The sequence below is a fragment of the Pelecanus crispus genome, chromosome 7, assembly GCF_030463565.1.
Source record: "Pelecanus crispus isolate bPelCri1 chromosome 7, bPelCri1.pri, whole genome shotgun sequence".
NCBI lineage: Eukaryota > Metazoa > Chordata > Aves > Pelecaniformes > Pelecanidae > Pelecanus > Pelecanus crispus.
Window position 1 is genome coordinate 21,658,580 of NC_134649.1, and position 25,819 is coordinate 21,684,398.

Genomic DNA, 25,819 nt, shown 5'->3' on the forward strand with positions numbered 1-25,819 from the left:
TCGCTAAGCAGAAGTGAGTGAGACAAAGCATTGTATCCCCTTAGCGGACGCTCATCTCTTCCTCCTAGTCTTATCTGTGGCTTAGCAGATGACTCGAAGAGAACTACAGGGTTCAACAAGCACATTCATTTACCAGCCTGTGAGGGCCAAAAGGGGTTTTGCTGTCAATAGCACACAGGATGGTTACAAACCGTTCTGTTCACATGAACTCAAGCACCTTCGTGAACGTATGTTTCTCAGAGTTCTCAGCTTTCATGTGTGGCAGTTTGGATTAATATCAGACTTCATACATACAACTCATTAAAGTCAGACTAGAATAATAATACCTTGTGTCACAAAAACAGTCACTTTTTGAAGGTACAGATCAAAGGGTAGGATTATCACAGTAGGCAAATCTACACCATTCAGGTGTGAAACAAGTATAACTAATAGCTTGGTATTGGATGACAACTGACATCTGAAGATAGCTGCTGCTATATTATGCTTCAGAGCAGTGTAAAAATATTTATTCCCATGTTTCATTAAGCTCCTACTAGTTATCTGAAAAAAATAAAGGTTTTTAAATCCACTGAGTCACATTGAAGCACAGTATGTCCAATCCTTTAAATAATTAAAGTAATGATTAATTTTACTTGCACAACCATTGGTTGGACAGGTTAACATACCAAAAAAGTAATTGCTCTAAGTGTATGTAAGTGAGCAAAGCCAGTGCACTGTTTAAAAAGTAGATTTGTTTCATCTTCTGAATGCTTTTATTTAAGCAATAACAAAATTATTGAATTTCAGGTTTTTTAATTTCTAATAAAGGTCATGTAAAATAACTGGGTAATCTATTCAAGTCTTCCTGAAAGCCTTTTACTTTTTTTAAAATTATTTTTATGTAAGTAAATGCTAAATGCAGTAAGAATTATTACAACTAATTTACCCTCTCCATAGAGGCACTCTGGGGTTTGTTTTTATGACAATGGGAAGGGGCATTACTGGCCTGATTCTGTGCTATGTTGAGCACATTCTGACTGATAATCACCCCCAAACCTCAGGTATTAGTAAACCATCAGATCTTTAGATACTTTAGGCCATTATAAATGCAAAGCATTAGAAAGTAAAGGCTCTTTTCTAATGAAAGCTTCTGTTATTAAGATCTGTATTCACACCTACCAAAAATATTCATTGTCATTTCAGTTTCTATGCTAACAATCTCAATTTTACCCGCGCAATTTCTTAAAAGCTTTGTTTTAAAGACTTATGTATGACAAAGACTCACATAGGACAAAACCAGGAAAATTACTAACACAATACTTTCTGTCTCAGGATTAAGATAGCACCAGCTGTGATGGTTGTTAAATATCAGATTTCTGCCATCATTTTTCATACTTGATAACTCATCCTTTAAGTTGCACACCTGAGATCAAGTATGTTGCAAAATAAGGTATCAGCTTTCATGAAGATGGCAGAATCTGTGCCACAAAGAGCTGTTAGCCTGTACTACTGTGATGTACAGCTGCAAAATATGGAAATAAGAACTGAATGCTGATATATTTCTTCATGATCATCTGTACATATTCCTCTGTATATTCTCAGATGGCAATGGCTCAGTGATACATTAGAGTAAAAATGCTCCTGCTATTTCTCTCCAGTGTTCTTTACATGCATTCACCAAAATTAAAGGTTGTTTTTAAGCAATCACAAGGTATACTGTACCTGTTTCTCAGAGGCAGACTCTCTCGCTGAAAAAGCTTATGAAACATAAAAGTAACCTGGTAAATATATACAATTTGGTATTTAATGGCATTCTGTATGGACACATCTTGTCATCTGAGATCTTTAAAAATCAATACATATCTCTAATAATTTTTACATAACACTGAAGACATTTTTAGAACAACTGAAATATATTTCCTATATGTTTCAGTAATTCATTTACAAGCAAGGTGATACAAACTGATGTTTAAATGCATACGTAAAACTGCAGCTACAACAAAGCAGACAAGATAGAAATTCGATTATTCGCAAAAAAGTCTTTGTTTTTCCTCTCTTCTCCCTCTATCCTCAACTGTTCTGACTTTTAGTCACTGAGAATCCTGAAGCTTTCCAAATGCAACAGATAGGCCTTATCTACAAACTACTACATGAGAAATCCGAGTTTCCAAAACCATTATAGCTAAAACTAATAAGGTAGCCCATGAAGTCACATTCTTGCTGGTTATTGCCTAGTACCATTAAACTGCCTGAAACAGAAAAACTACCCCATTTATTTCATATCTTGAAGTTGATCATTTTAGTTGATTAAGCACCTCTTATAACCAAGTTTTTCTCTATACACTGAATTACACCCCTTTTTCTTATATGACATGTTTATATTACAAGGATTACAGCATTACTATCAATATTCTCAGAAATAAAGTAAATTTTTCAGACTCCAGGACAAACACAATTCCAAAATTTTGCCATGAAAAGCATAGCAAATACTACAAAATGCTAAAATGTTATACAGTTGAGTATGGTCCACTTCAGTTTGGATAAAGAAAACCATACCATAAACTCAATTCTGAACCTCAGTAATCTATATATAATAAAACAGCTGGAGAATAGATTTCCTAATTGACACCCTCTTCATACAATACCCATTCACAAGACCAATACTCTTGTCTAGCTCTCCCTATTTAATGTCCTGATTACCGCAACAAGATCCTTGTATCAGATCTTGACAGATGAAATGCTGGATACATAAGTATTTATCAAACTAGAACACAACTGCAAAATTATTTTCCTACGCAATCTCTTTGACTATGACACTTTTGGCTCTCTGTATTACATATAAGCTACTATTCATTTCACTACTCGGCAAATATTTATAGTAATGTTACTAAATTGTGATGTAAAGTGTGCCAAACAGAATTCTTCCTAGCAAAATTTCCTCGTTCTAAAATTAGGAGTGCGTGTAACACAAACACTTATTTCCCTTTCTTTTTAAGTACGTGTTACCTTTTTATGAATTCTGCCTGGGGCAAGATTGCATAGGTAGGACAATATTGCAGTAAAGCATCTGTATTTGCTCAAGCTGAGAAGAAAATCACAGCCTGGCATTTGTTGCTGTAGGGCAGTCATAACTTAAGATCCTCTGTTCTCTTGTGTGCACGTTGCTCCTTGCTGGCTCTCACGAAGCACAGTATTCCTCCCAACACGTAGCAGTAACAGCCAGGGAAGGAAGGCTCTGAAAATCCTCCGGTCTGAAGCCAGTCAGGCACTGGCAGGAGTGGCCAGGATCATCACCTACTACATCAAGTATTTTCTGCTCCTTTCTGTAAGCTCTGGAGAGTCCTGTGCTGCCACAAAGCAGCACTGGAGTGGAATCCTACTGTCTAGCAAAAAGGCGTGTAAAGGCCTGACCTCTCCAATGTATAGTCCATTTTATACACAGTGTGAGACAGTGCTTAATTAGCTATGTTTCCATTATGTATAAACTAACCAATTCATATGAGTGGAAAACCCTTCCGGCTATTGGACTTTCACCCAAAAAAACGAGCCTAAATGACCTTCTTGGACTTTGAAAAGTTCATAGGGGTTTTTTTTCTCTATTATTTTTCATTTTCATTCCCTCCTGTATTTCTGGATTCTGGCCAGAACTGAAGCAGAAGTGCCAGAATACCGCAAGACTGGTTATTCTTATTATTTTTGTATTCTTTCCAACCTTGAATCCCCAAGTTTGGAAAGAAAAGGCGTTCTTACAAGTTTTCTAACCAAATTCTGCAGACCAAGGCAACTTGAAAAAAAATCTGACTCTGGCTATTTCTCTAAATTTGATCTTCAGAACTTCCAAACACTTGTTTTTACTTGTCCTCTTGTATCAGTATTAAAATAATAAACATGAGGAAGATTATAAAGGAATACTTGTAGTAGCTTATATCAAATAATAATTGCTGTCATTCATTTACCATTTTAATAAAAAAAACTAACATCAAACTGAGTATTTTGTATAAACGTAAGGTACATAAGGAATATATTCTAGCAAATCAATAGGTAACTATTCTGAAGCCTGCATATATCTTCTGGATTAACATCTTTACCTATTTCAAAATAAACAATATCCTGTAACTGCAGAAAATAATTAAAAAATGTTTTCGATATTTATTACCAATGTCAGGAATAATGGTTTCTTGCTTGTATATAATCACTTAAGGGATGTATTTGCCAAATTTTGAAGAGGTTTTTAAGGTTCCATTCTAAATCATGTTACCACAGGAATATTTGTTCATTATTTTATTACATGTTTCAACAAAACTCCTCAGTATTTTATTTTTTTTCCTCATACCCTAGGACACTATTTAATATGGAAAACAGATGCTGAAGCAGACTATGAGTTATATCAAATGCAAATTCAATTTTCAACATTATAACCAATAACAGCTCGAAACACAAATGGTCATTAATGCTTAATCATAAAGAGATCAAACGTTTGTGATCAAATACTGTTATAATACCACAAGTGATGATCCACTCCAAAATATGGAGAAGATTCAAAACAAGGAAGGTATTTACCTGTTACCATTAACAACAGTTATTGTAAGTGCTTCATATGTGAAGAAACAGTTTATAAAAATAAAGTAATGGATATTGAAATATTATTTTCTGAAAATCAAGATTTTAATTATTCACATTTCTGTGCTAGAATGTACTTTAGAAGATGAGTGTAGAGCATTAACAAACTTCTTTATTCATTCAAAACTGAAGACTTGACCTTGCATTGTGAAAGTAGTTTTTCCTTCACTTCCTGAATTTAATTTTTTTAAATGAGGGACTAATACTGCTTTTTAGAATGTCCAAACTAAATACTATTTTTACTGCTAATACCCACTGCACTTATAGTCACCTTGCTTGTCCATAAATTCAATGATACGACAGCCTGCCACTAAGATAAATAGCAAATAATATTCTGAATAGTAGGTTCAGATATTTCTTGGGATTTTTAATATCATTCCCTTTCCCACTTGTCACTCCAAAATGTGGGAACAGAAGACAAAGTAAAGCTCTTTCTCCCACGAGAATGAGAATTCTGCATACTGGACATGGAAAGCATCACACTGAAGATTAGGGAAGAAAGCTGGAAGGCACTGACATTATCATCTGGCTGCAAGGGCAAGCAAGAGAAAGGGGGAAATGAGAGTGCAGTTGGCCCTGCCAGCAGTAGTTTTTCTTACTGGATGTGAATATTCAAGATATCCAAGCCAAAAGGAGGAAGGGTGCAGCTGTTGGCAACAGTCTATCACAATTGAAGACACAGCCAATAAACAATTAATCACGTACATTTTTGCCAAGAAAAACAACACTTTATAAGATATTAAAGGTAAGAAGCTATTGCTGGGCAAAATACAAAAAACTAGAATTGATGCATAGAGGACAGAGAGACCTTCTGCAAACTGCATCATGGATTAAACTTTATAATTACATGATCGTTTTCATGACAGCTTCTTCTAGGACAACTGTATTCACAGCAGAATTACAAGGCCACAGTTCCTGTGCTGAAAGGACCACAGGTATCCAACAGATATGAAACATCCATAAACAAAAATGGACCACAGATGCTTGGCCTGATTCCATTCCTCTAGCAACACACAACCTCTCTTCAAAAAAATCGTCCCTTCCTTGGGGCAGGGGTCGGCGGGAATTGAGTAAACCAAACTCAGCCAGAACCTGAGGTTTTATTAGGATGGGGAGTTTCTGTTTGTAGGTGATTTACAGATTGCTTCCACTGAGCAACAGAGAAGAAAAATGGGCTACTGTTGGAAAACTATAATCAGATGCCAAGAGAAAAAAAATGAATTTACAATGAAGTCTATATTCTGTAACTCTGTGGATAAAAGAAAAAGGAATATTGTTCAACATATGACCAAACTGTATGAACACTATATTACCCAGAAATCACTTAAGTTTTATATACCACCACAGCTGAGTCAAGCTCATATCCTTGTACTGTAATGGTCATAACTGATGTTCAAATGTTCAAAAGAGACTGGAGTGCAAATATACACCAGAATAAGACCAAGGCTGCAAACATTAGGCACACAGAGTTCATAGTTGAAAAAAATCAGACTCACATGAAAGCCTTAGTCCAGAGCCTTGAATAATCAAACACAAGAGCTTGAAACTGAATGCTAAGGTCTTTCACTACTTAAGAGTGAAATGCAGAATAAAGATGGCTAAAAACACACTTGGCAACACAAGTAGACATGTAACGTACACATGAATGTTCAAGAAGAAAAAAAAAAGAGAACTATTAATCTTGAATAACAATTTTTAAAGGACCACATACCCACAGGTATAAATACCTCAAGCTCCTCTACTGAATGAAATTAAAAAACCTGTTCATCTTTAGTGTTATTATTTTCCATTTCGCTTAATCATATATTTTAGATAGGTTACTAAAAGAGTTCATAGGATACTATTCTTCATTTAAATAGAATAACTTGAAAACACTCTGATTCAGAAGAGAAAACAAAAAGCATTTTTCACAATACTGCTAAGGCTGAAGCAATGAAACAATAGTTATATATCATTTAATTTTAATGAAAACACAGTGAATTAAAAAAAAAGTCAGCAAAGTCCAGGCATCACCATGTCTCTAGACAAGAACGCTCCTTATAAATACAGAAGAAAAAGAGTAAAGGTCAGGCATGAAAACATTCCCACATCTCCTTCCTTCAGTAATTTCCTCTGTAAGAAATAATGGAAGCAGCACACAACTTTGAGCAAACAGCTCGATTTCTTAAAGAAAAACAACCGCTTGCCCCTGAAAGGCTTTTAGAAATTCAAACTCGTATGAACAACAAACCTTGCGTGTGCGTTGCACTAGCTATAAACTTTACATGGCTGGAACAGAACTTGCACGAGCACAACTCCGCTTTCTCAGGCAGTCTCTCACCACATTCTGGCAAAAGCGTAATCCTGCCCGTGTAACAGTGTCTGTACCAGGGGAGCTTGCCAGCACAGTTACGCACATTGTAAATCAGACCCCCCTGCAATCTACACAGACCTATGCCAGAAAAGGCTTGCACTGCAACCCCAGCCAACTTGACAACCCACAGAGTAAGCTTTAGTCGCTGACTATCTGGGTGTTTTTGGTGGGTTTTTGTTGGTTTGTTTGGGTTGGTTTTTTTTTTTTTTTTTTTAAAGGAATGTGGGTGGGCTCAACCAACCATGCCCTTCTATAAATCCTCACATTTTAATGCTGTCAATCTTCAGACAACAATCTCTTTGCTCCATCACAGGACTGTATTTTCATTTGATCTAAATATACCTCTAAGAAGTTCTGCGTTTCATTTATATCATGATAATAGAGTCAGTTTTCTTCCCTGATTAAAAAAAAAGCCTATTTTTCACATACGCAAACAAAGGTTCATTAATATTCCTCCATCTTGCTTTGGAATACATAAAACTCTAGCATGCACCTTATATAAATTAACCAAACCTCTGCCAAGTTACAGATTTCATATGTTTTTTAGAAGTACTTTTCAATTATTAGAAACATTCATAGACTGCATGGAATTACATGATTTATACTCTAAAAGTGCCTTTAAGCCACAGTATTTAAATGACAGGAGATACAGACAAGAGATAGGACAATGGTTCAAAGAAAGCAAGCTGTAAGGATTACTGACGTTACATGTACTTCTCAAAGCAAACTAGGATAGACAAGAAAGGCAAAGAAAAAAGGGAAAGCAGAGGGACATAAAAATGAATAAATAATCTAGGACCTACAGGTGGGAGCAAACATCTACAAGGTCCTTGCAGAGACTCCTCAGTCTAATGAAATCGCCATGTGTTGTCTATGGCTTTCAGCAGGCACCTTTTCAGTGATGGCCTTTGTGTCAAAAGCCCTTTGTGTCACACAGGCTTTGATTCAGCAAAACAATTAGTCATAAATTCAAACATACTAATTGATTCCAGTGAAGTCAATGAAACCAAATTGCATACATTGTTTACATCTTTTGCTGGACTAAAAGTAATATGAATATTAAGAGAGGGGACAGGAAATCAATAGCATAGAAAATAGCAATGGAAAAAGAAGTTTGTAAGTTTGATGGAAGACGATATGCATTTAAGCAGAGAGAGAAAACATAACAGAACATTGTTACTGCACTGAAGATAATGGTGAAATGATGTGGGACAGTGATTACATTGCAAGTTTCAGAAATGTAATGAATGGTGAAATGATGTGGGACAGTGATTACATTGCAAGTTTCAGAAATGTAATGAAGGAAAGACAACTTTTAGCCTGAAGCCTACCCTGCTGAAAGAGTTTTGCCATCTACACGAATGAATGTATTTACAAGAGACTGGACAAAAGAAAAATTAAAAAGGAAGCAAAAAAATGTGAACAGAACTTAATTCGCTTCTACATGATAACCACTGTTTCAAAATCAATAGATTTTTGCTTTAAGAGAAATCTACATCCTTTTCAGCTGGAGACTAATAAACACACAAATGAAGAGAACCCAAAAAGCTGAGATGAAATGAAGCTGTCATACGATCTTAGAAATAACTTCATGCTTTTTCATTTTTAGTATTTTTATTCATAACAAAACTATTTTCTTTGTGAGTTTCACCGAATTTATTGCATCTACAAGCAAATTCATCTTACTGATAATCTAATACTAGCTGTCAGCTCTTGCACAATACATGCTGGAATTTAGCACAATATATGCTTAATTCCTGAACAACGGAAAACTGCTCCAACATGAAGTCCACTTTTACCTCTGAAAATGTTTGTAAAATTACAGAACCTATACATGCTATAGCAAAGGGAAAAAACCTAGAATATAGTAGTTTCTTTTTATGCCTGGCAAGATCAACTACCAACATCCACCTGGCCCAGAGAAATTAGTGTCAATGATCGTTCAGTACAGCTTTTAACTTTTTGCTTACAGTCAAATCAACCAACAAAAATCCTTACAGTATGAAGACATATTATTTGATCACTTACTTAAAGCAGTTTCCAAAGTCTTAAGGAGATACTTAAACCTTCTGTCATACCAATATGGTCAAAATAAACATATTTCAAGTCCTTCTGTGATTTCTCAAGTAATAATAAAGAAATTCTATGGTCAGATTACAATTTTAAAAAAAGCTTTCTTTCTAGGCAGCTACCTATTACACTTAACAGGCTTAACACAAAATGAGTCAAAGATCAAGAGTAAGTTATCTGAGGTGTCAAGTGCATAAGGTTAAAGGTGAAATTTTATTAGGTCAAAGGTGATATAAATAAAATCTTTTATGTCAAAGAAGAAGGGTCACAGAGAAGATGTATATAATCTAAAGACATCACAGATGACAAGTAATAACTTTAAGTAGTGCAAGTGTGTTCTCACTACAGATACCTTCACTGACTAAAAAATTGAAAACAGCGATGAGTAAGTAGCTATGACTATTATGCTTCCCTGGAATACAGTTTTACTTCTGTATAATACTTTGGAAATTTTTTCTGAAGTATTTCAAAACTTACCTAAAGTTACTGAATGCTTTAGTTGTGGGGAAGCAAAGTTTGGCATTAACTACAGATGCTGAATAAAAAGTACACAAAGCAGACTGCTCTGATAAATAAATTACTTTTCTACTTTACAGTGACCAAAACTCTAGGATGTATGTCTACTGCTCTTTGAAAAAAAGCCAAAACAAAACAGAGGGCCTCAGGCCAAGGAAATTTCAGATTACAATAGTATAGTTCAGAACTGTATACTTGGACTAATTAAAATATAGCTATAAATAATATATTAAATATCTAACAATGGAGGTATCTGTACGTTGCCAGTATGCCAAATACTTCTTGATTCAGGATGTTTAAATCTGCTATTGTAATCATCAAGCTGTTCATTCAGTCAAAACTGTTCTCTCCTTTTGCTCCTGCACTAAGCATGCATTCAAGAAATCCCATACATTTAACCTTAACCTTGATCTTAAGTTCACATCAAAATGTTTTGCTGAACAACACTGGATTTCAGCATATGACATTGAACACCACAAAAATCAAGATATCTGTGCCCTCTAGTGGAACTTCTTTTTCATCCACTGGGCACAAATGCAGCTGTTACAATGTGATCCCTTTTTCTGGAAGCTGGAATTATTAAGCTATCAAATTACATGTTGTGAATAGCGTATAACACCCAGTCAAAAGAAAATCTAGTTCACTGTTTTCCTCCATATTCATCCAAGACAGTTGCCCAGCAAGAACCATAGTTCAATTATCAGTGGCTAGACAGATACAAGCAAAGGCTAGACAGATACAAGAAAATGTTAATATTATAGATTGCCCACACTTTGGTGCGTGTACCAACATGAAAGATTCTGGTAAATCTCATAGCTTATATTTCTAAGAAAACGGATGCAGTATGAAGCCTTCTCCCATATATCCAATTAGGTAAACCTGGCATGTAAAACCAAATCCAAAACTATACAACTTCCACTAGCCACTCTGAAAAAGGAAAAGAGAAACTGAAAAAATAGTTTATGTATTTTTGGTACAGTTAGGATGGGGTAGGCAAACTGCAACTCAGCAAAAATTTATTCCTCCAGACTACTGTATCTCTCAGATTTTCTTTCTCCTTTTCCAGTGATAACCACCTCTGTGGATTTCAGTACCTCAGAGACTTAACTCTCCAAAGCTTTTTAAGAAGGAAAAGAAAAGGTGTTACTACTGGATGTAAGAAGCTGTAAACAAAGGGAAGATTTCAACAAATAAAAATAGTCACAAGAACTACAAAAGGAAGAAGGAAACAGCCAAAAATTAGAACTACTGAGCAGTGTCATTTGAATCAGCTTGGCTGGCAACAGATTTCCAGACAGTGAAGTTAAATCTGAATCAGCTCTGGGGAATTGGCTTGTACAGTATTTCTTCCTAACATCTGACAGATATAATACACAGGCATTCACAAATTCTTCGGATAAGACAGAACTCAAAGTCTGACTTATAATCTGTCTCGTAGAAAAGGCCTTGACTTAATACTGTAGCTCAATTCATGCAGCAGCAACAAGAAATTAAATCAGATAACGATTCAGAAATCTCTTCAAAACAGCATAGTTTCTTTAGTATAAAATGTCCTCAATGCTACCTAAAAATCACCCTAAGTGCCAATTCTTCTAAAGAAGCCACTGAAAAACTAATTATTGCTCTTTCTAGAAACGCTAATACTTGCAAAGTGTTTTCACTCTTACATTTTAAAGTAATTTAGCACTACAATTTTCAGCATTACTGACCTTGATGCATAGGACAGCACATCTGATAACCTAAAAAAGGACTAAGATATTTTAAGCAACAGGAAGGAACAACAACAACAAAGTAAAGCAAAATGCAGACACCTGCAACACATGAGATTTTTATGATGAAAAGATAAATATAGTGAGATGAAAACCACCTTTGGATTAATAGGAAAGCAATTAGTCGCATTTTATACACAATGTATTTCAAATGGCAGTTGCCTCAAGTATTTGAATCCACTGTTTGTTTTGTTCCTTTTCACTGGTAGTCTATGTTTAAAAAGGCATTATTATTCCCATGCTAACACAAATATTGTTTAATTCCTTTGTCAGAATTTTCAAGACCTTCTTAGGCTACTCAGCTGGATGGCATTTAAAACTGGAAGTAATATAGAAAAAAATATTACAAAACTTACCACTTCTTCATCTGAAAGCTCTCGTCCTTGTATACTACTGTTTTCTCTCACAGCTTGTTGGTGTTTTTTCCCTTTAATGTGGCTAAAAAGGTATACTTCTGATGAAATCTGTAATGACAATGACATAATAGTAATTTTTTTCCTTGATAATTCTGTAATTGTAAATAACAGCATTTTAAATATAATATATGCCAATTTGTCAGGAGTATGTTCAGAATTTCCAGCACAGTACTTTATTCCTCAACCTAATTTACATAAACATCTTTTATGCAGGACTTAATAGTAAATTACATAATGATTTGCTAGCCAGCAGTATAATAAAAGATTAAATAAAAAAAAAAAAATCTTGGCTCCTCATCTCATTTTTACTTCAATCTAACTTTCATTCATCAGTGAATATACAAGACTCCAGTCTGCTGAACCTGAGTTTCTGTTCCAGCACTGCCTGAAGTGATCCCATGCAATCTTGTTTAATTCAGGAATTACAGAGAAATAGTGCTTAGTAGGATATAAGGCTTTATTCAATAATGCATAGTCTTCGCAAATCAGTAAAACCAGTTATCAACAAGAACAGATCTCCCTGCTTCCTACTCAGCAACTGTATGGCTTCCTCTTCTCCACCATTCCTGGGACATGTGAAACGGCAGACACAAGAGACACCCTGTTGAGATCAGAGGTCTGCCTAGCAAAGTACTTGGCTTCCAGCAGAGACCAAAAAATAAGATACCTAAAGAAAAGTAAAAGAAGAGACAAAGCGAACACTGATTCTCCCCTTCAACATTTTTAAGCCTCCAACCAAACCCAGTTCAAGAACTTCTTGAGCTTGACATGGTTGCTCTGTATCTAGTAACCTTCAGTGAATTTCAATCCAATGAAACTTGTACAATCATCCCCTGAACTCACGTTAAATTCAAATATCCACAGGATCTTATAACAAAGTGTTCACAGCTCAGCTACCTGCTATGTAAAGAACCACATTCTTGACTTCGCTTTAAATCTAGCTTTTAACTACCTTCATTTGATGCTCCCAAATTCTTGCTTTTCTTAGAAGAGACAGCTAACAACTGAGTATTGTCCACACTCTCCATTCTACCTACAACTCTACAGTTCTTCCAAATCTTCCCTAAACCACCTGATTTATAGACAGAAGAATCCAAAATAAGGTGCACTTCACAAGAGCAGAGCAGGGACACAGTAGATGTGCAGTATTCTCATCTGTGAATGAAGCATAATTTGTCACTTCAAGGCTTAGTTGGCCTTGCAATCCTGACAGTATTCCCTCTATCGAACTTACCATTACATTGCATAATGAGCACTGTTTTTTTCGTTCATATGGTGTAAGTTTTGGTGCATAATCAGTATTAGCATGTCTTCCGCTACTTAATTCAGCTGCTTTCTCTTTTCTTTGTTCAATTTGTTCCATGTGCCTTCTAATACTTTCATCATGCTGAATTGAAAACAATCAAAGCAACAAAGAAAAAATACACACTGAATTACAGCAAATGGAATTAAACTGTGCAAAGAAATATTGGGAATTACTAAATATTGTACAGTTAGGATGAACTTCTGTTAAACCGAAACTATTTTTTATTTCTGAAAGGCATTAAAAGTCACCACACTTCACAGACATTTTAACATTATACTATGATTTAAAAATCAATCAGCACTATTTTTGCTTTATAGGTGATATTTAGTAACCTGTTGCAAATGCTTCTGTAAATCTTTTGGTTACATTTAACATCTCAGTTCTGGTTTCATCCTTCATGAAACACTCTAGTATAGAACACAAGTTCAACTTCCAGTTCTACAAATATGTAACTTATATAGTGCTGTTTTCACTGACAGATATGAAATCATAAAGTACAAATTAAAGTGAAATAAATTACTTGTTATTTATCCACAGAAGCAGGCACAGTTCACTGGATTCTTTCAGAGGGTTTTCATACCTGACCCTCATGAGAGAGGAACAAACTCTCAACTATTATTTAAAATCAGAGGCTGGGGTATGAACCTGTATTTAATAAAAAACCTACATTTTACAGTACAAGTAAATGTAGCTATGGTGCTTCACAGACTGGGGTCAGAGCAAAGAATAGCACTGGAATGAAAAATTATTTGTAGATATACATAAACCATCCTACAATAAAAATTTACAGAATTTATCACTGATTGAAACTTTAATACATAGTTCCACCTCAGAACCTTAAAAATACAATTTATCATTTTAGAAGCCTTTACATCTCTTGAAAGATAGTGCGAATCTCTTCAAAACTTCTGATACCTTGGTTCTCCACTCGACAGTCAATTCAGCTGAAGTCAATTCAGCGGAACAGGTGAACTACAAGGGGTTCAATCCTTATGCCTATTTTATGAAATAACTGGAGCCCTTCATGAAACAAAAGGAAATAGCATGCCACGCGTGATGGCATCAATTTCAATACCTTTAGATATCACCTTATGTCACTGTTTGGTGAAACATCTTCACTAAACGGAGTTGTCCTGGTTTCGGCTGGGATAGAGTTAATTTTCTTCCTAGCAGCAGGCATAGTGCTGTGTTTTGGATTTAGTAGGAGAAGAATGTTGATAACATGCTGATGTTTTTAGTTGTTGCTGAGTACTGCTTATGCTAGTCAAGGACTTTTCAGCTTCCCATGCTCTGCCAGGCGCACAAGAAACTGGGAGGGGGCACAGCCAGAATAGTTGATCCAAACTGACCAAAGGGCTATTCCATACCATATGACGTCATGCTCAGTATAGAAACTGGGGGGGGGTGGCCGGGGAGCAGCGATCGCTGCTTGGGAACTGTCTGGGTATCGGTCGGTGGGTGGTGAGCAATTGCATTGTGCATCACTTGCTTCGTGTATCTTTATTATTATTATCATTAATGGCCCATAACCCAGAGGTCGATGGATCGAAACCATCCTCTACTACCACAAAAAGGACTGTCGTGGTTTAGCCCCAGCCAGCAACTAAGCACCACGCAGCCGCTCGCTCACTCCCCCTACCCCGATGGGATGGGGGAGAGAATCGGAGGAGTAAGAGTGAGAAACACTCCTGGGTTGAGATAAGAACAGTTTAATAATTAAAATAAAGTAAAATAGTAATGCTAATAGTAACAGTATAATAATGATAATAATAATAATGATACACGAAGCAAGTGATGCACAATGCAATTGCTCACCACCCACCAACCGATACCCAGACAGTTCCCAAGCAGCGATCGCTGCTCCCCGGCCACCCCCCCCCCAGTTTATATACTGAGCATGACGTCATATGGTATGGAATAGCCCTTTGGTCAGTTTGGATCAACTATTCTGGCTGTGCCCCCTCCCAGTTTCTTGTGCGCCTGGCAGAGCATGGGAAGCTGAAAAAGTCCTTGACTAGCATAAGCAGTACTCAGCAACAACTAAAAACATCAGCATGTTATCAACATTCTTTTCCTACTAAATCCAAAACACAGCACTATGCCTGCTGCTAGGAAGAAAATTAACTCTATCCCAGCCGAAACCAGGACAGGAGTTTTTACATATTGATTTTCCTCACAACTTAATTCCAAATTACTTTGATTTCTCTTGGAAGTACAGGTTTACTTGTTCTCATGCTCAAAGCTTTGAAACTGATCAATTCCACAGAACTCAGTCCTGTTCTTTCCAAACTACACAGTGTATGTTATACAGCAAGGTTGTCTTATTAATGCAAAGGTCTAAATAAAAATCTCTTGTAAAGTTATGTAATTCAGGACACTGTACATCTGCAACATCTTCATCAAATAAAATAATTTTGAGGAAATTCTATCTTGTTGATGTATTTTTCAACTAAAGTATCCTTTTATACCTTCAGTTGAATCTTCTTCTGTAATTCTTCCATGGCTTCTTGTTGAGCTGCAGTAAGAGCTGCCAACCTCTCCTCTCGATCTCTAACCAAAGGATAGTAAACACAGGGAAAACTTGTAATAATGTAAAGCATTTTTATTGCATAATATTGACTAATTTACTTTTGAAATGGGACCCCAAAAAATGAAGCTGAAGATGGCTGATTAGAAAAGACAGACAACAAGAAGCAAGTTAGTTAACAGAGAATACAGATGCTTTAATTTCAATTTATTAAAGGCAGACACTTGAACCTTTGTAGGAGAACCTGGATCATACCTCAGTCCAAACCAGACCAATGACAGTCAACACAATGCTACAAAATAGAGATGAATGTAATACCCTGCCACCATTAGTATTCTTCAGCCAATGGCTATAGTCAGTGAACTAAAGGGGAGGAGTACAATGGCAAATCAAAGAAAAACCATGCAGCAATAAGGGCAGTGCATTTTATAAAAATGACCATCAGTGAAAGCTTGAATATGTAAACTTATAGATAAAACTTTGACCAACATCAAATGACACCGTCACAAGCGATAAATTGATGCTGTAGAATATTGCAATTCTAAATGTTCAAGATACCAAAGGATAGCAGAAGATTAGGCATTTCTCTTACTGTCACCTTCTGTACATAACTGCTGTCAAGACCTATTTTGCTCACTGAACCTGTCTGCCCTACATCCCTCTTCCAAAACCTGAATCATGCCTCAGACTTCAATTTTCCTCTTCACTTCTAGCAACTCTCCTTCCCCTCTCCAGCAAAGTGCTAAAGCACAGCTGTCATGCATGTGTATGTCAGTAAGAGCCTGTGAATCCCCTAAGCGTCACCCTATTGAAGAGATAAGATTTTTTTTTCTGTCTGAGAAAAGAACAAGAGGTATAGCTTGATCTGTTACTATAACTATTAAGCAGAAAGCTGCAGATAACAGTTTCATCAAGAACAACTTAATAGTGATCAGTAAGCCAAGGAAGCTATTAAACCCTAAAAAGGAATAAAGTCAGCCACTCACGCTGTATGTACAAAAAGAACTGGGAAGGGAGAGAAACACTTCTCCTGGAAGTCTGGCAGCTGTGAAGGGCCAAAAGAAGTAACGAAAGCTTTGAGTAAAAATGAGCAATGAAGAAGTCATTCAAAGCCATTAGCCATCATTTTAAAAGGCATTCTAAAATTCAAGTAGTTTCAGTGACAAAACTAGAAAGGATAACATAAATAATATTATCCAAACTGCAGCAGTTTTTGTTTTGTGTGGATTTCTGTTTGTTTGGTTTTTTAAACAGAAAACTCATAGAAATAGCAAAGTCATTTCAGTAAAAGTACAAGGCTCAGATAAAGTAACATTTTAAAACAAAAAGCCACAGAAAATATAAAAGCAGATAGGAAAGAAGACGGGGGAGGAAGCAAGTCTAACGATAAACACTACACACAATTGTTCTTTCAGAAAGTATAAGTGAACTCTCCCAATTGCCATGGGCATGGAGGGGCCGGGGTGAGGAAGAGATGATGGATGAGAAGCATTAGGTAGTTTATGTGCTATCTCCCCTGAGGTATATAAAGAAAGGCTGAACTACAGTCTTTATTTTTGTTTCAAAGAGCTCCTGACTCACACCATGAACTGAAACAAATCACAACTAACACAGGACCCAAACCCAAAGCTTATTTTAGCTATTTCTTTCAGTATGCATTTTAGAATATTTGGTTAATCCTACAAACTATGACAAATTATTATCATTGCATACTTTGGATTAATAATATTTGGAACAAAATTCTAAAGTTTCAATTTATAGAGCATCAACATTATTCCTTTACAAGCCCTCTGAAAAGCATGCTTTTTACATGATTAGGTTACATTATACAGTTTTATGATTTCTATTGACAAGAACAAAATTTTCCATATTATGGATTTCAACTCTCTGGAATATAAAATACTCTGAAATTACATCTAAAACCTTACCGGAATCAAGTTAATGTACCGTAAGGGCAGAGGGGCTTTTAGAGTCAGTTTTAAGTACACTATTCCTTTCATACAGATGCTTTAATCACCACCAGATGCACATGGTAAAGCTTATACTGAAGCAACTTTAAGCAGATATTCCAAAAATTACTCATTCCAGCAAGTATTAAATCTTCAGGATAAGAGTCAAATCCTAGCAGCAGGAAAAAAACCCAACAAAACAAAACACCAAACGATACCCCGAGGTTCCACCAAAACGTGCCAAAGTCCAAGATGGAAGGGACAGTACAGCCAGCTTCCCATCAAGCTCATCTCTCCCTTAACGTCTAAACCAGACCACTTTGAATCCTCCTCTAACTCTACTAATGTTAGAGAAACCTCAGAACTGTTATTAAGGAGATGCAATGACTCTGAGGCCATTCTGATATAACAGAATCACCAGATTGTAGAGCACCACACATACATTCTTTCCTACTCTTTCCCAAAATTATCAAAAAAAAAAAAAAAAAAAAAAAAAGGAAAAAATCTCTCTGGTATAATCAGCCTCTGGCAAAGAAAAACAAATGCAAGCACGGTACTGCAATATCAAGTACAAAGCACTTGAAAACCGAGTGCTATAGTAGCAAATATAGAGGAAATTTGCTGAAACGCAGTACTTAACAGAAGGCAAATGGAAACTGCTGTTCTTCATGTCATAATGAAATAAATGGGGTGCAACAAAGGAAAGTGGCAGATTTAAAACCGATTAAACAAAAAGAGCAAAGAATTACGTGCCTTGAGCCTTTAGACGAGTTCTAACTGTAGAAGACCTCAGAAGGCAAAGATGTCAATGGGACAATTACCTCACATTTGCTTACTGTGAGGGTTTCCTCAAATTTCAGAAAGATGTAGAAGCCTTACACATGCAGCGTCTATCTTCCCAAAATAGCATAACCAAAATTCTCCCTGTTAGTCCTAATCTTCCTCAAGTGTCTGTGAATGAGAATAAGATATTGAAGGATCCCTTCCAAATCACTCTGTCTCATTGTGACTTTGGCTCAATATATTGAGGAAAGGAGCATGAAGTCCTGGGCAAGGCCATAGGTCCTATCCACAATTCATTAAACATCTAATTGAAAGTTGAATCTCTTTATGATGTCAAGCTAGAATTACTCATGACTTTGGAAGATGAAAGGTGATCAATACATTTCTGAATATATTACTTGGAGAAAAAAACCCTTCATGACTACTTTGAAGAAAACAAGCTCTGACAATAAAAATGTTTAAAGAACCATTAGTGAACACTTCTTGTCATAGGAAAAATGTAACTTCAATTTAGATTTTATGGAATGCTTGTGGCAGTGGAACTGTAGGGAAAGAGGGAATAATAATAGGAGGTGAATACAAATAGAATTTGGCAAGTTAAACAATAAGCAGAAAGCAGTTTTCCTGAATCAGTCATGAAAGTAAACCTTTCTCACACACCGCAATGCTACCCAACACTCATTCTCTTTGCACCTCGTATTTGGCTCATGAGAGAGAGAGAGAAGAGCCCATATGAAAACCCATTTAAGAACTTTTGATTATGGGCAACAACATAAACCAAGTAGTTCATAGGCAGTAGAATTAATGAAGCCTGATTTCCAGGCTTTGTGCCTCACAAATGTAATCTCTGGCGTCTACAAAAAGGTGAACTCAAATTGATGACAGTAAATCCAAAAGTTACTGAGGGTGGAGGAAATGGGGAACATAGGGACATTAATCTTGCTTCCTTTGAAAACTAAGCTAAAATATGAAAAAGGCAAATTATTAAAAGGTCTTGTTAGCAATAAAACTAAGATGAATATTATAAAATACAGCCTTTCATGTTATATTGTGCATGTATCTAAGGAATACAAAAATCTATTACAGAATTTATGATTACTCACCTGATTTCTTCTTCCAAAACATTCATCAAGAATATTTATTAATGTTACTATTAAAAATACTAAGCCTGAATAGCTAAGAAGGTACTGTTGTTGTTAAGACAGAAGCTACAGTTTACTGGAAAGGATAACAGTGAAGGGCAGGGAACCCACAAAATTATTGTACAGTTACCTGGCCCTCTCCCGTGCAGCATCTTCTCGTGCTTTTTCTTTCTCTTGCCTCTGCTGTTCAATCCGTGCTTCTTGTTCTTTCCTCTTCATCAGCAGCTCCTCAACTCGGGCTTGCCGTTCTGCTTCCAGGGCTCTTTTGCGCTCCTAGTTATAGAAAAGTAAATTCTAACTTTTCTTTTAGGAAAAAACCAAAAAGGAATTAACAGAAACTGTATTTTAACATCTGCTTATAGAATTTTATCTTACTTTCATGATGGAGTAAGAACTGCACTTTTATTAGATAAAGGAATAATATGCAAATATGAGTATGTTCAGAAGCTTGAACATACATTGAAAAGCACAGTTGTATGAACTAAGCTACATATTAGTTGGCAAATATTTTTCTCATCCTGAAAAAGTCTATCCACTACAAAAGCTTATAAAACTAGTTCATTAATGAGAGTATTTGAGAATATTTCAAACATTCCACCAGATACAGGTGATGTAGAAATCACATATGCTCCCATGCAATATTAATATTTAAATTATGATTCTGAAACTGTCTGAATGATATTAAAGAACAAAATGGATTTTGACAATTTATTTTTGCGCTTCCACCGAATATATGATTCCTTTCTCACTACTCAGTTTTTACTTTTTTCTGACTAATTAAGAAACTGTGCACAGTATTGTAAACCTTTCTGACAGAATGGCTATACTTCTATCAGCAACAAATGTAAAAATAAAGCATGTTTGAAACCTCATATAAGCCATTTATAAGTAGACATTAAGTTGGTGAGTTTTACTAAGAGGAAATGTGATTATTTGGCTTAGCTGAAAGTCTGGGAAAAAATGGGTGTTTAATGTGTTCTTCAAATTCTTATCTTGCTGAAAAATTAAGTCTGTTTTATATGACAGCATAAATGAAAAAAAGATATTTAAACACATTTTTAAAATATACTCCTTGCCACAAGCTCCAGAGCTGTAAAATCACATCACTATACTAGCAAATAAATTATCTTCCTTTCAGGAGACAGTATGAGATTTCATTAGCACAGACCAAAACTTGCTGGAAAGATGAACATTTTCACATGGTTAAATGAGGGCCCCGCATTCTTAAATATTTGCTTTACAAAAACGTAGACATATTAAAAGCAGAAAACATTAACCTTATGCTTTATTTTATTCAAGAAATGAAGAACTACAAAAATAAGTGAACTTTTTTTGTTTCATGCACAGCATTTTATATTAGTGAATATGATGTTAACTGCACTGTCTTCATCTCCACAAGCAATATAGCTTGGTAATGGATAACCAAAGCGGTGGCTTTCACAGTAACCATATTCTTTCATGCATAAAGTTTCAGTATCAGCATTGCACAAATACATTAATTTCCTTCTTAATAAAATAAATAAGATAAAAATAATAATAAAATAAGATATGGCATACTTTACTGCAACTGTACTATTAAATCAATAAGAATGCAAACTGTTTTATAGAATACACCCAGTGCATCACAAAACAAATACTAGTTCTGGTGGACATTCCCTACAAAGACCTTTAAGGCGGCATTTGGAAATGGACCAGTAGAGCTTTGAATTAGGTACCATTTTGAATTAGGCACCATTGCTACTAAAAGGAAAAGCAAGTAAAAACTGAAAAAAAATCTGCAGTAGGTCTTGTAATTAAAAAGTTAAAATAAGCTTGATGGAAGGAAAGGTTTAAAGGTGAATCTGCAGAATTTGGTGTCAGGAAGAAGCAAGAAGATTTTATTGAATGCATCTGAGAAATACTTGAGGTTGACAAAGACATTGTTCAGGTAGATAAACAGAAGCAGCCCAGTTTCCATAGATACTGAAATTTTATACCTTTTTTTGAATCCTTGTGATTTTAAATGATGTATATTAAAAGTCCATCACTGCTACAGTAAACATAAAGTAGTTACGTTTAGAAGTGTTGTATTCTTCCAGTGTTTTAGGAGTTTTTGCATGAAGTTAAATGCATACTTACAGGCCAGAACTCTCATGATTCATTTCAGTTCAGTATGAACATACTTACTAACTGCTAAAAAAGTTGTTATACTGGGAGTGGGTCCAGCTCCACAACAGTGCAGGAAAAGCTCTCCCATGAGGGGAATACACTTATAGAGGACAGCAGGGGAAGCTACAGCATACCTCAAAATATAGGGTTTTGCTCAACTGTTAAGCAACTTTTGCATGAAAAAAAACAGAGCAGGAAGCATCAGTTTGATCCTTGGTCTGGCAGAAAGGATACAGAGAGAACAGCGTGGTCCTAAGTGGGATTTAGTAGTGAAAGCCTGTCTGCAGTGTTTGTTCTAGTTCAACTACCAGCCTAAGAACAATCTAATACCTACACAGCCCAGGAAAGGACAAAAAAAAAAAAAGAAAAAAAAGGGGGGGGAGAGAGAGACAAGAAAGAGTTAAAAATGCCCAAAATACCAAAAACAGACTCCAGAAAAGCTGCATTCTAGAGTAAGGGAGTATGAGTAACTACAAAAACCAGGACCACTGAGATCAGATTTTTATAAACAATCCGGAAGCGTACTTTTCACTGATAACGCAATCAACCCTTGCAAATCCAGAAACTTTTATTAATACATTCTCTCAAAAAGAGTTTTATCCAGCGCTTTTGGAGTACCTTCTGTCTCAAAAATGGCTTCTGAGCCACGAAGTCAGTAACGTGCCCCATTTTTCAACAAGGAGATAGGATCAGCTGCTAATGCTACGTACTAAGCTCTGTCAGAAGCTGGATTCACAGGTGATCTACAGTTGTGATCTGAGGCACATATAGAGAGGGAGGAGGAGTTTATATAAGAAGAAAACTTATGTTTCAAATTCTAACATAGAGAACAGTGCCAAAAAAGTGGATGCGTGGGGCTGGGAAAACTTAGCATTGGAACGCTGTATTAAAATAAACCAACAAAAAAAACCCCAAACCCCAAAAAACAACCCACACCAGGATTCCAGGAACACAAACACATTTGCATTGTGGTTTTCACTGATCCTGTAAGAAGTATAATGACAGCAGGCACATTATAAGGAATATTTTTCTGTTTCCTCTCTCAAAGTTTTAAGTGTTACCAAAACAAGGCTTTTCTTATAATGGAGTAACAAACATTTTTAAAAGAAGTTGTTTAAGACAGGCATGAATCATCTACCCAGTATCTATAATACCTCTGCTATAGTGACTTTAAGGCTTACCTTTCTCCTTCTTTACTGCTGAAACATTATAAAGCAGAAACTTATTATACTTTTCTGAAGTTGAACAAAGGAGGTAAGACAGACAGCAAAGACTGAATGGCCAAAATGAGAAACAAATATGTATTTCATTGTCCCCCTGCAACTACAGATACATTATACCTGAACTGCTTCATCACGTGCTTGTTTTTCCTCTTGTCTTCGTTGACGTTCTTCTTGCAATTCATTTAAGCGTTGTTCATATTCTTTTAGTTTATTCAACACATCATGACGTTTGTTCTGAGCTTCTAAGGTGTTTATAAATGCAATTTCATTTACCTGAAAATAATCAGAAAGTGTAAGAAAAGATCTGAGAAGTTGAAATAAGTTTCATTCCTAGTGAATTCCATCCATTTGTTAAATACCCATTTCATAATTAAACCAATGGGACATTTCTCCAGAATGGGCTGGAGAACTACCAAGTTGAGAATAAGGCTTTGGTTTTTTGTTGGGTTTTTTTCTTGTTGTTGTTTTGGGTTTTGGCCTTCCCCCCCCCCCCTTTCTTTCTTTCCTAAACAGGATAACCCATGGTGTACAAAAGAGAAATTGAATTGTATCAGAAAAACAAGAAACTATGGCTAAATACCAGGAAAATCTTCCCAGTTTTCTCAGCAATGAGACTTCATTAGTCTATTCTTTGATTCACAAAATGTGGAATGTTAAGACCTAGCTTGATAAATCAGTATAAGTGTTAGTAGAATCCAAAAGGTCTTCTGATCTAACTTTAAATATATTGGTACTTACTGAACAAAAAAGTGAAACTATACATACTATGAATGAGAAAAAAACTGAACAAGCTCATTGTCTTAGTATTTCTTATCAGTATAGCCTGTTTCACAAACATATATTATTTTTCTCAACCACAGGACAGTCCAATACACAAGAATAAAAAAAGAAAATAATATGAAAAGGCTAACTTAAAAAGTACTTTAATGTGTATACTAAAAATATCAAAGAATATGCTTTTCTACTAATTAGGTTCATGAAGGTAATCAATATTTTGTCCTTGCTATAAGGTTCCTGAACAAAATTCTTGTCAACTTCAGGCTTTTAAATGCAAAAGCTTTAGAAATTTATAGGGATGGGAAAAATTAAGCTCTTATTTAACTTAACTTTGATTTAATAAAATAAAAATTTTAGAACCAAATTTATTAAGGAAAAATCATAAAAATTTATCAGCTATAAACCATACTCAAACCTATGACTGAAACAGAAATTCTTTTGCTGTACTCAAAGTTCATGCTCTGTCTGAATCCACAAAAGAAATGAGTAAAGATAAGATACATGCAGAGACAACAACACATCATGTAAAGGGTGGTAGGATATTTTTGTTGCTTGTTTACTGACTAGAATACATTTACAGAATGGATTTCACAGTTCAGTAAACAAGTAAGCGCTGGGAATTAAGATAACCAATTGGGGAGCAACAGTTACCAGTCTTCAGCTATACTACTCATCAGCTATTTCTCTAAAGCCTTCTGGCTCAATTAACCTTTATTTCCAGAACACAAGAACCTCAAGAGGCAGCAGATCTTACACATTTAAACACACAAAATCCTTGAAACATCTGCTTAGCTGGGGAATTATGGCAAGTGTGATTTAGTTAATATGATTATAGAAGTCACACCGGTGTAATGAAATAATAATGAAGGTATGTTAGACTGATCTAGAAATCATTTTAATCCAAGAGATGGAAACAGCAACTAAGTAAAAAAGCTAAATCAGTTTTGTGTGCTTATCTTAAATACAGATGAACAGCTGCATCGATGACAGCTGAGATAAATGTTACATTATATAATGTAACATCTGAGTTTTAAGGAGATGCATGTACGTTGACTTGGGAAAAACAGTCTTTAAAATAAAATATTTCATTTATATTGCGCTAGTTTTGCTGGGATAGAGTTAATTTTCTTCATAGTAGCTAGTATGGGGCTATCTTTTGGATTTGTCTGGAAACAGTGTTGATATACAGGGATATAATACAGGGATGTTTTCATTACTGCTGAGCAGTGCTTACACAGAGTCAAGGCCTCTGCCGCTTCGCGCACCACCTGCCAGCGAGTAGGCTGGGCGTGCACAAGAAGTGGAGAGGGAACACAGCCAGGACAGGTGACGCCAACTGACCAAAGGGATGTTCCGTACCATATGACATCATGCTCAGCAATAAAATCGGCGCGGGGGGGGTGGGTGGAGGTTGGCGGGGGGTGCCACTGCTCAGGGACTGGCTGGGCATCAGTTGGTTGGTGGTGAGCAATTGTTTTCATTTGCATTGCTTGTCTTTCTTGGGTATTATTTCTCTCTGTTATTTTCCTTACAATTTTTTTTTTTTTTTCCAATTATGAAACTCTTTTTATCTCAACCCATCAGATTTCTCATCTTTACACTTCCCATTCTCTCCCCCATCCCACCAGGACAAGGAGGGGAGTGAGTGAGCAGCTGTGTGGTGCTTATTTGCCATCTGGGGTTAAACCACAACAATGTTTATCAAAGTAATACAAATAAGGTAAACCAAAAAGCATTCATCTAGTGCTCGTCTTATGAAGTTAGGTATTAAAGTCAGAAGAGTACTAAAAAAAATACTTACTTTAGAATAACTGCCATGTGTTAACTGTAGGTTTTTATTTATTTCCAACTGTTTAACAATATTAGCAGTACAAAACACAGCAACAGAACTACTGTTTAAGGATACAGAATGCTGGATCTAAAATGGATGTTTAACAAAGGAGAAGAGCAATGAGCTCTCCCCAATTCTCATTCTACATGCTGGAAAGCAGAGAATTGATAATCAGATCTTCGACTCCTTCCAGAAGGACTAGTTATCACCGAAAATGCTGCTATACTCTCTATGAGGAACAAATGCAGCAAGACTACTATCAGCTCTTTATTTCAACCCATTTTTTCTTCCAGTCCAACCCACCATGATGTCTAATAACAGCTAATTAAATTTTAAATTCATATTAGAGAAAAATTGTCCAGTTTAGAGGTCAGCATTTATCCGCTTCATGGTTCACACGTGTTCAGACC

At 35.8% G+C, this 25,819-nt stretch overlaps 1 protein-coding gene across 1 annotated transcript in view; it reads right to left on the reverse strand.

Moving 5' to 3' along the window:
* Positions 1-25,819, reverse strand: part of SCAPER (S-phase cyclin A associated protein in the ER) — a 174,268-nt gene that overhangs the window by 98,845 nt on the left and 49,604 nt on the right. Inside the window, exons 16-20 of the mRNA XM_075713679.1 lie at positions 22,919-23,074; positions 19,561-19,703; positions 15,498-15,579; positions 12,958-13,110; positions 11,664-11,771 (exon numbers count right to left, since the gene is read on the reverse strand). Of these exons, the coding sequence (XP_075569794.1) occupies positions 11,664-11,771; positions 12,958-13,110; positions 15,498-15,579; positions 19,561-19,703; positions 22,919-23,074 (642 nt within the window). The remainder of the gene's footprint in view (positions 1-11,663; positions 11,772-12,957; positions 13,111-15,497; positions 15,580-19,560; positions 19,704-22,918; positions 23,075-25,819) is intronic.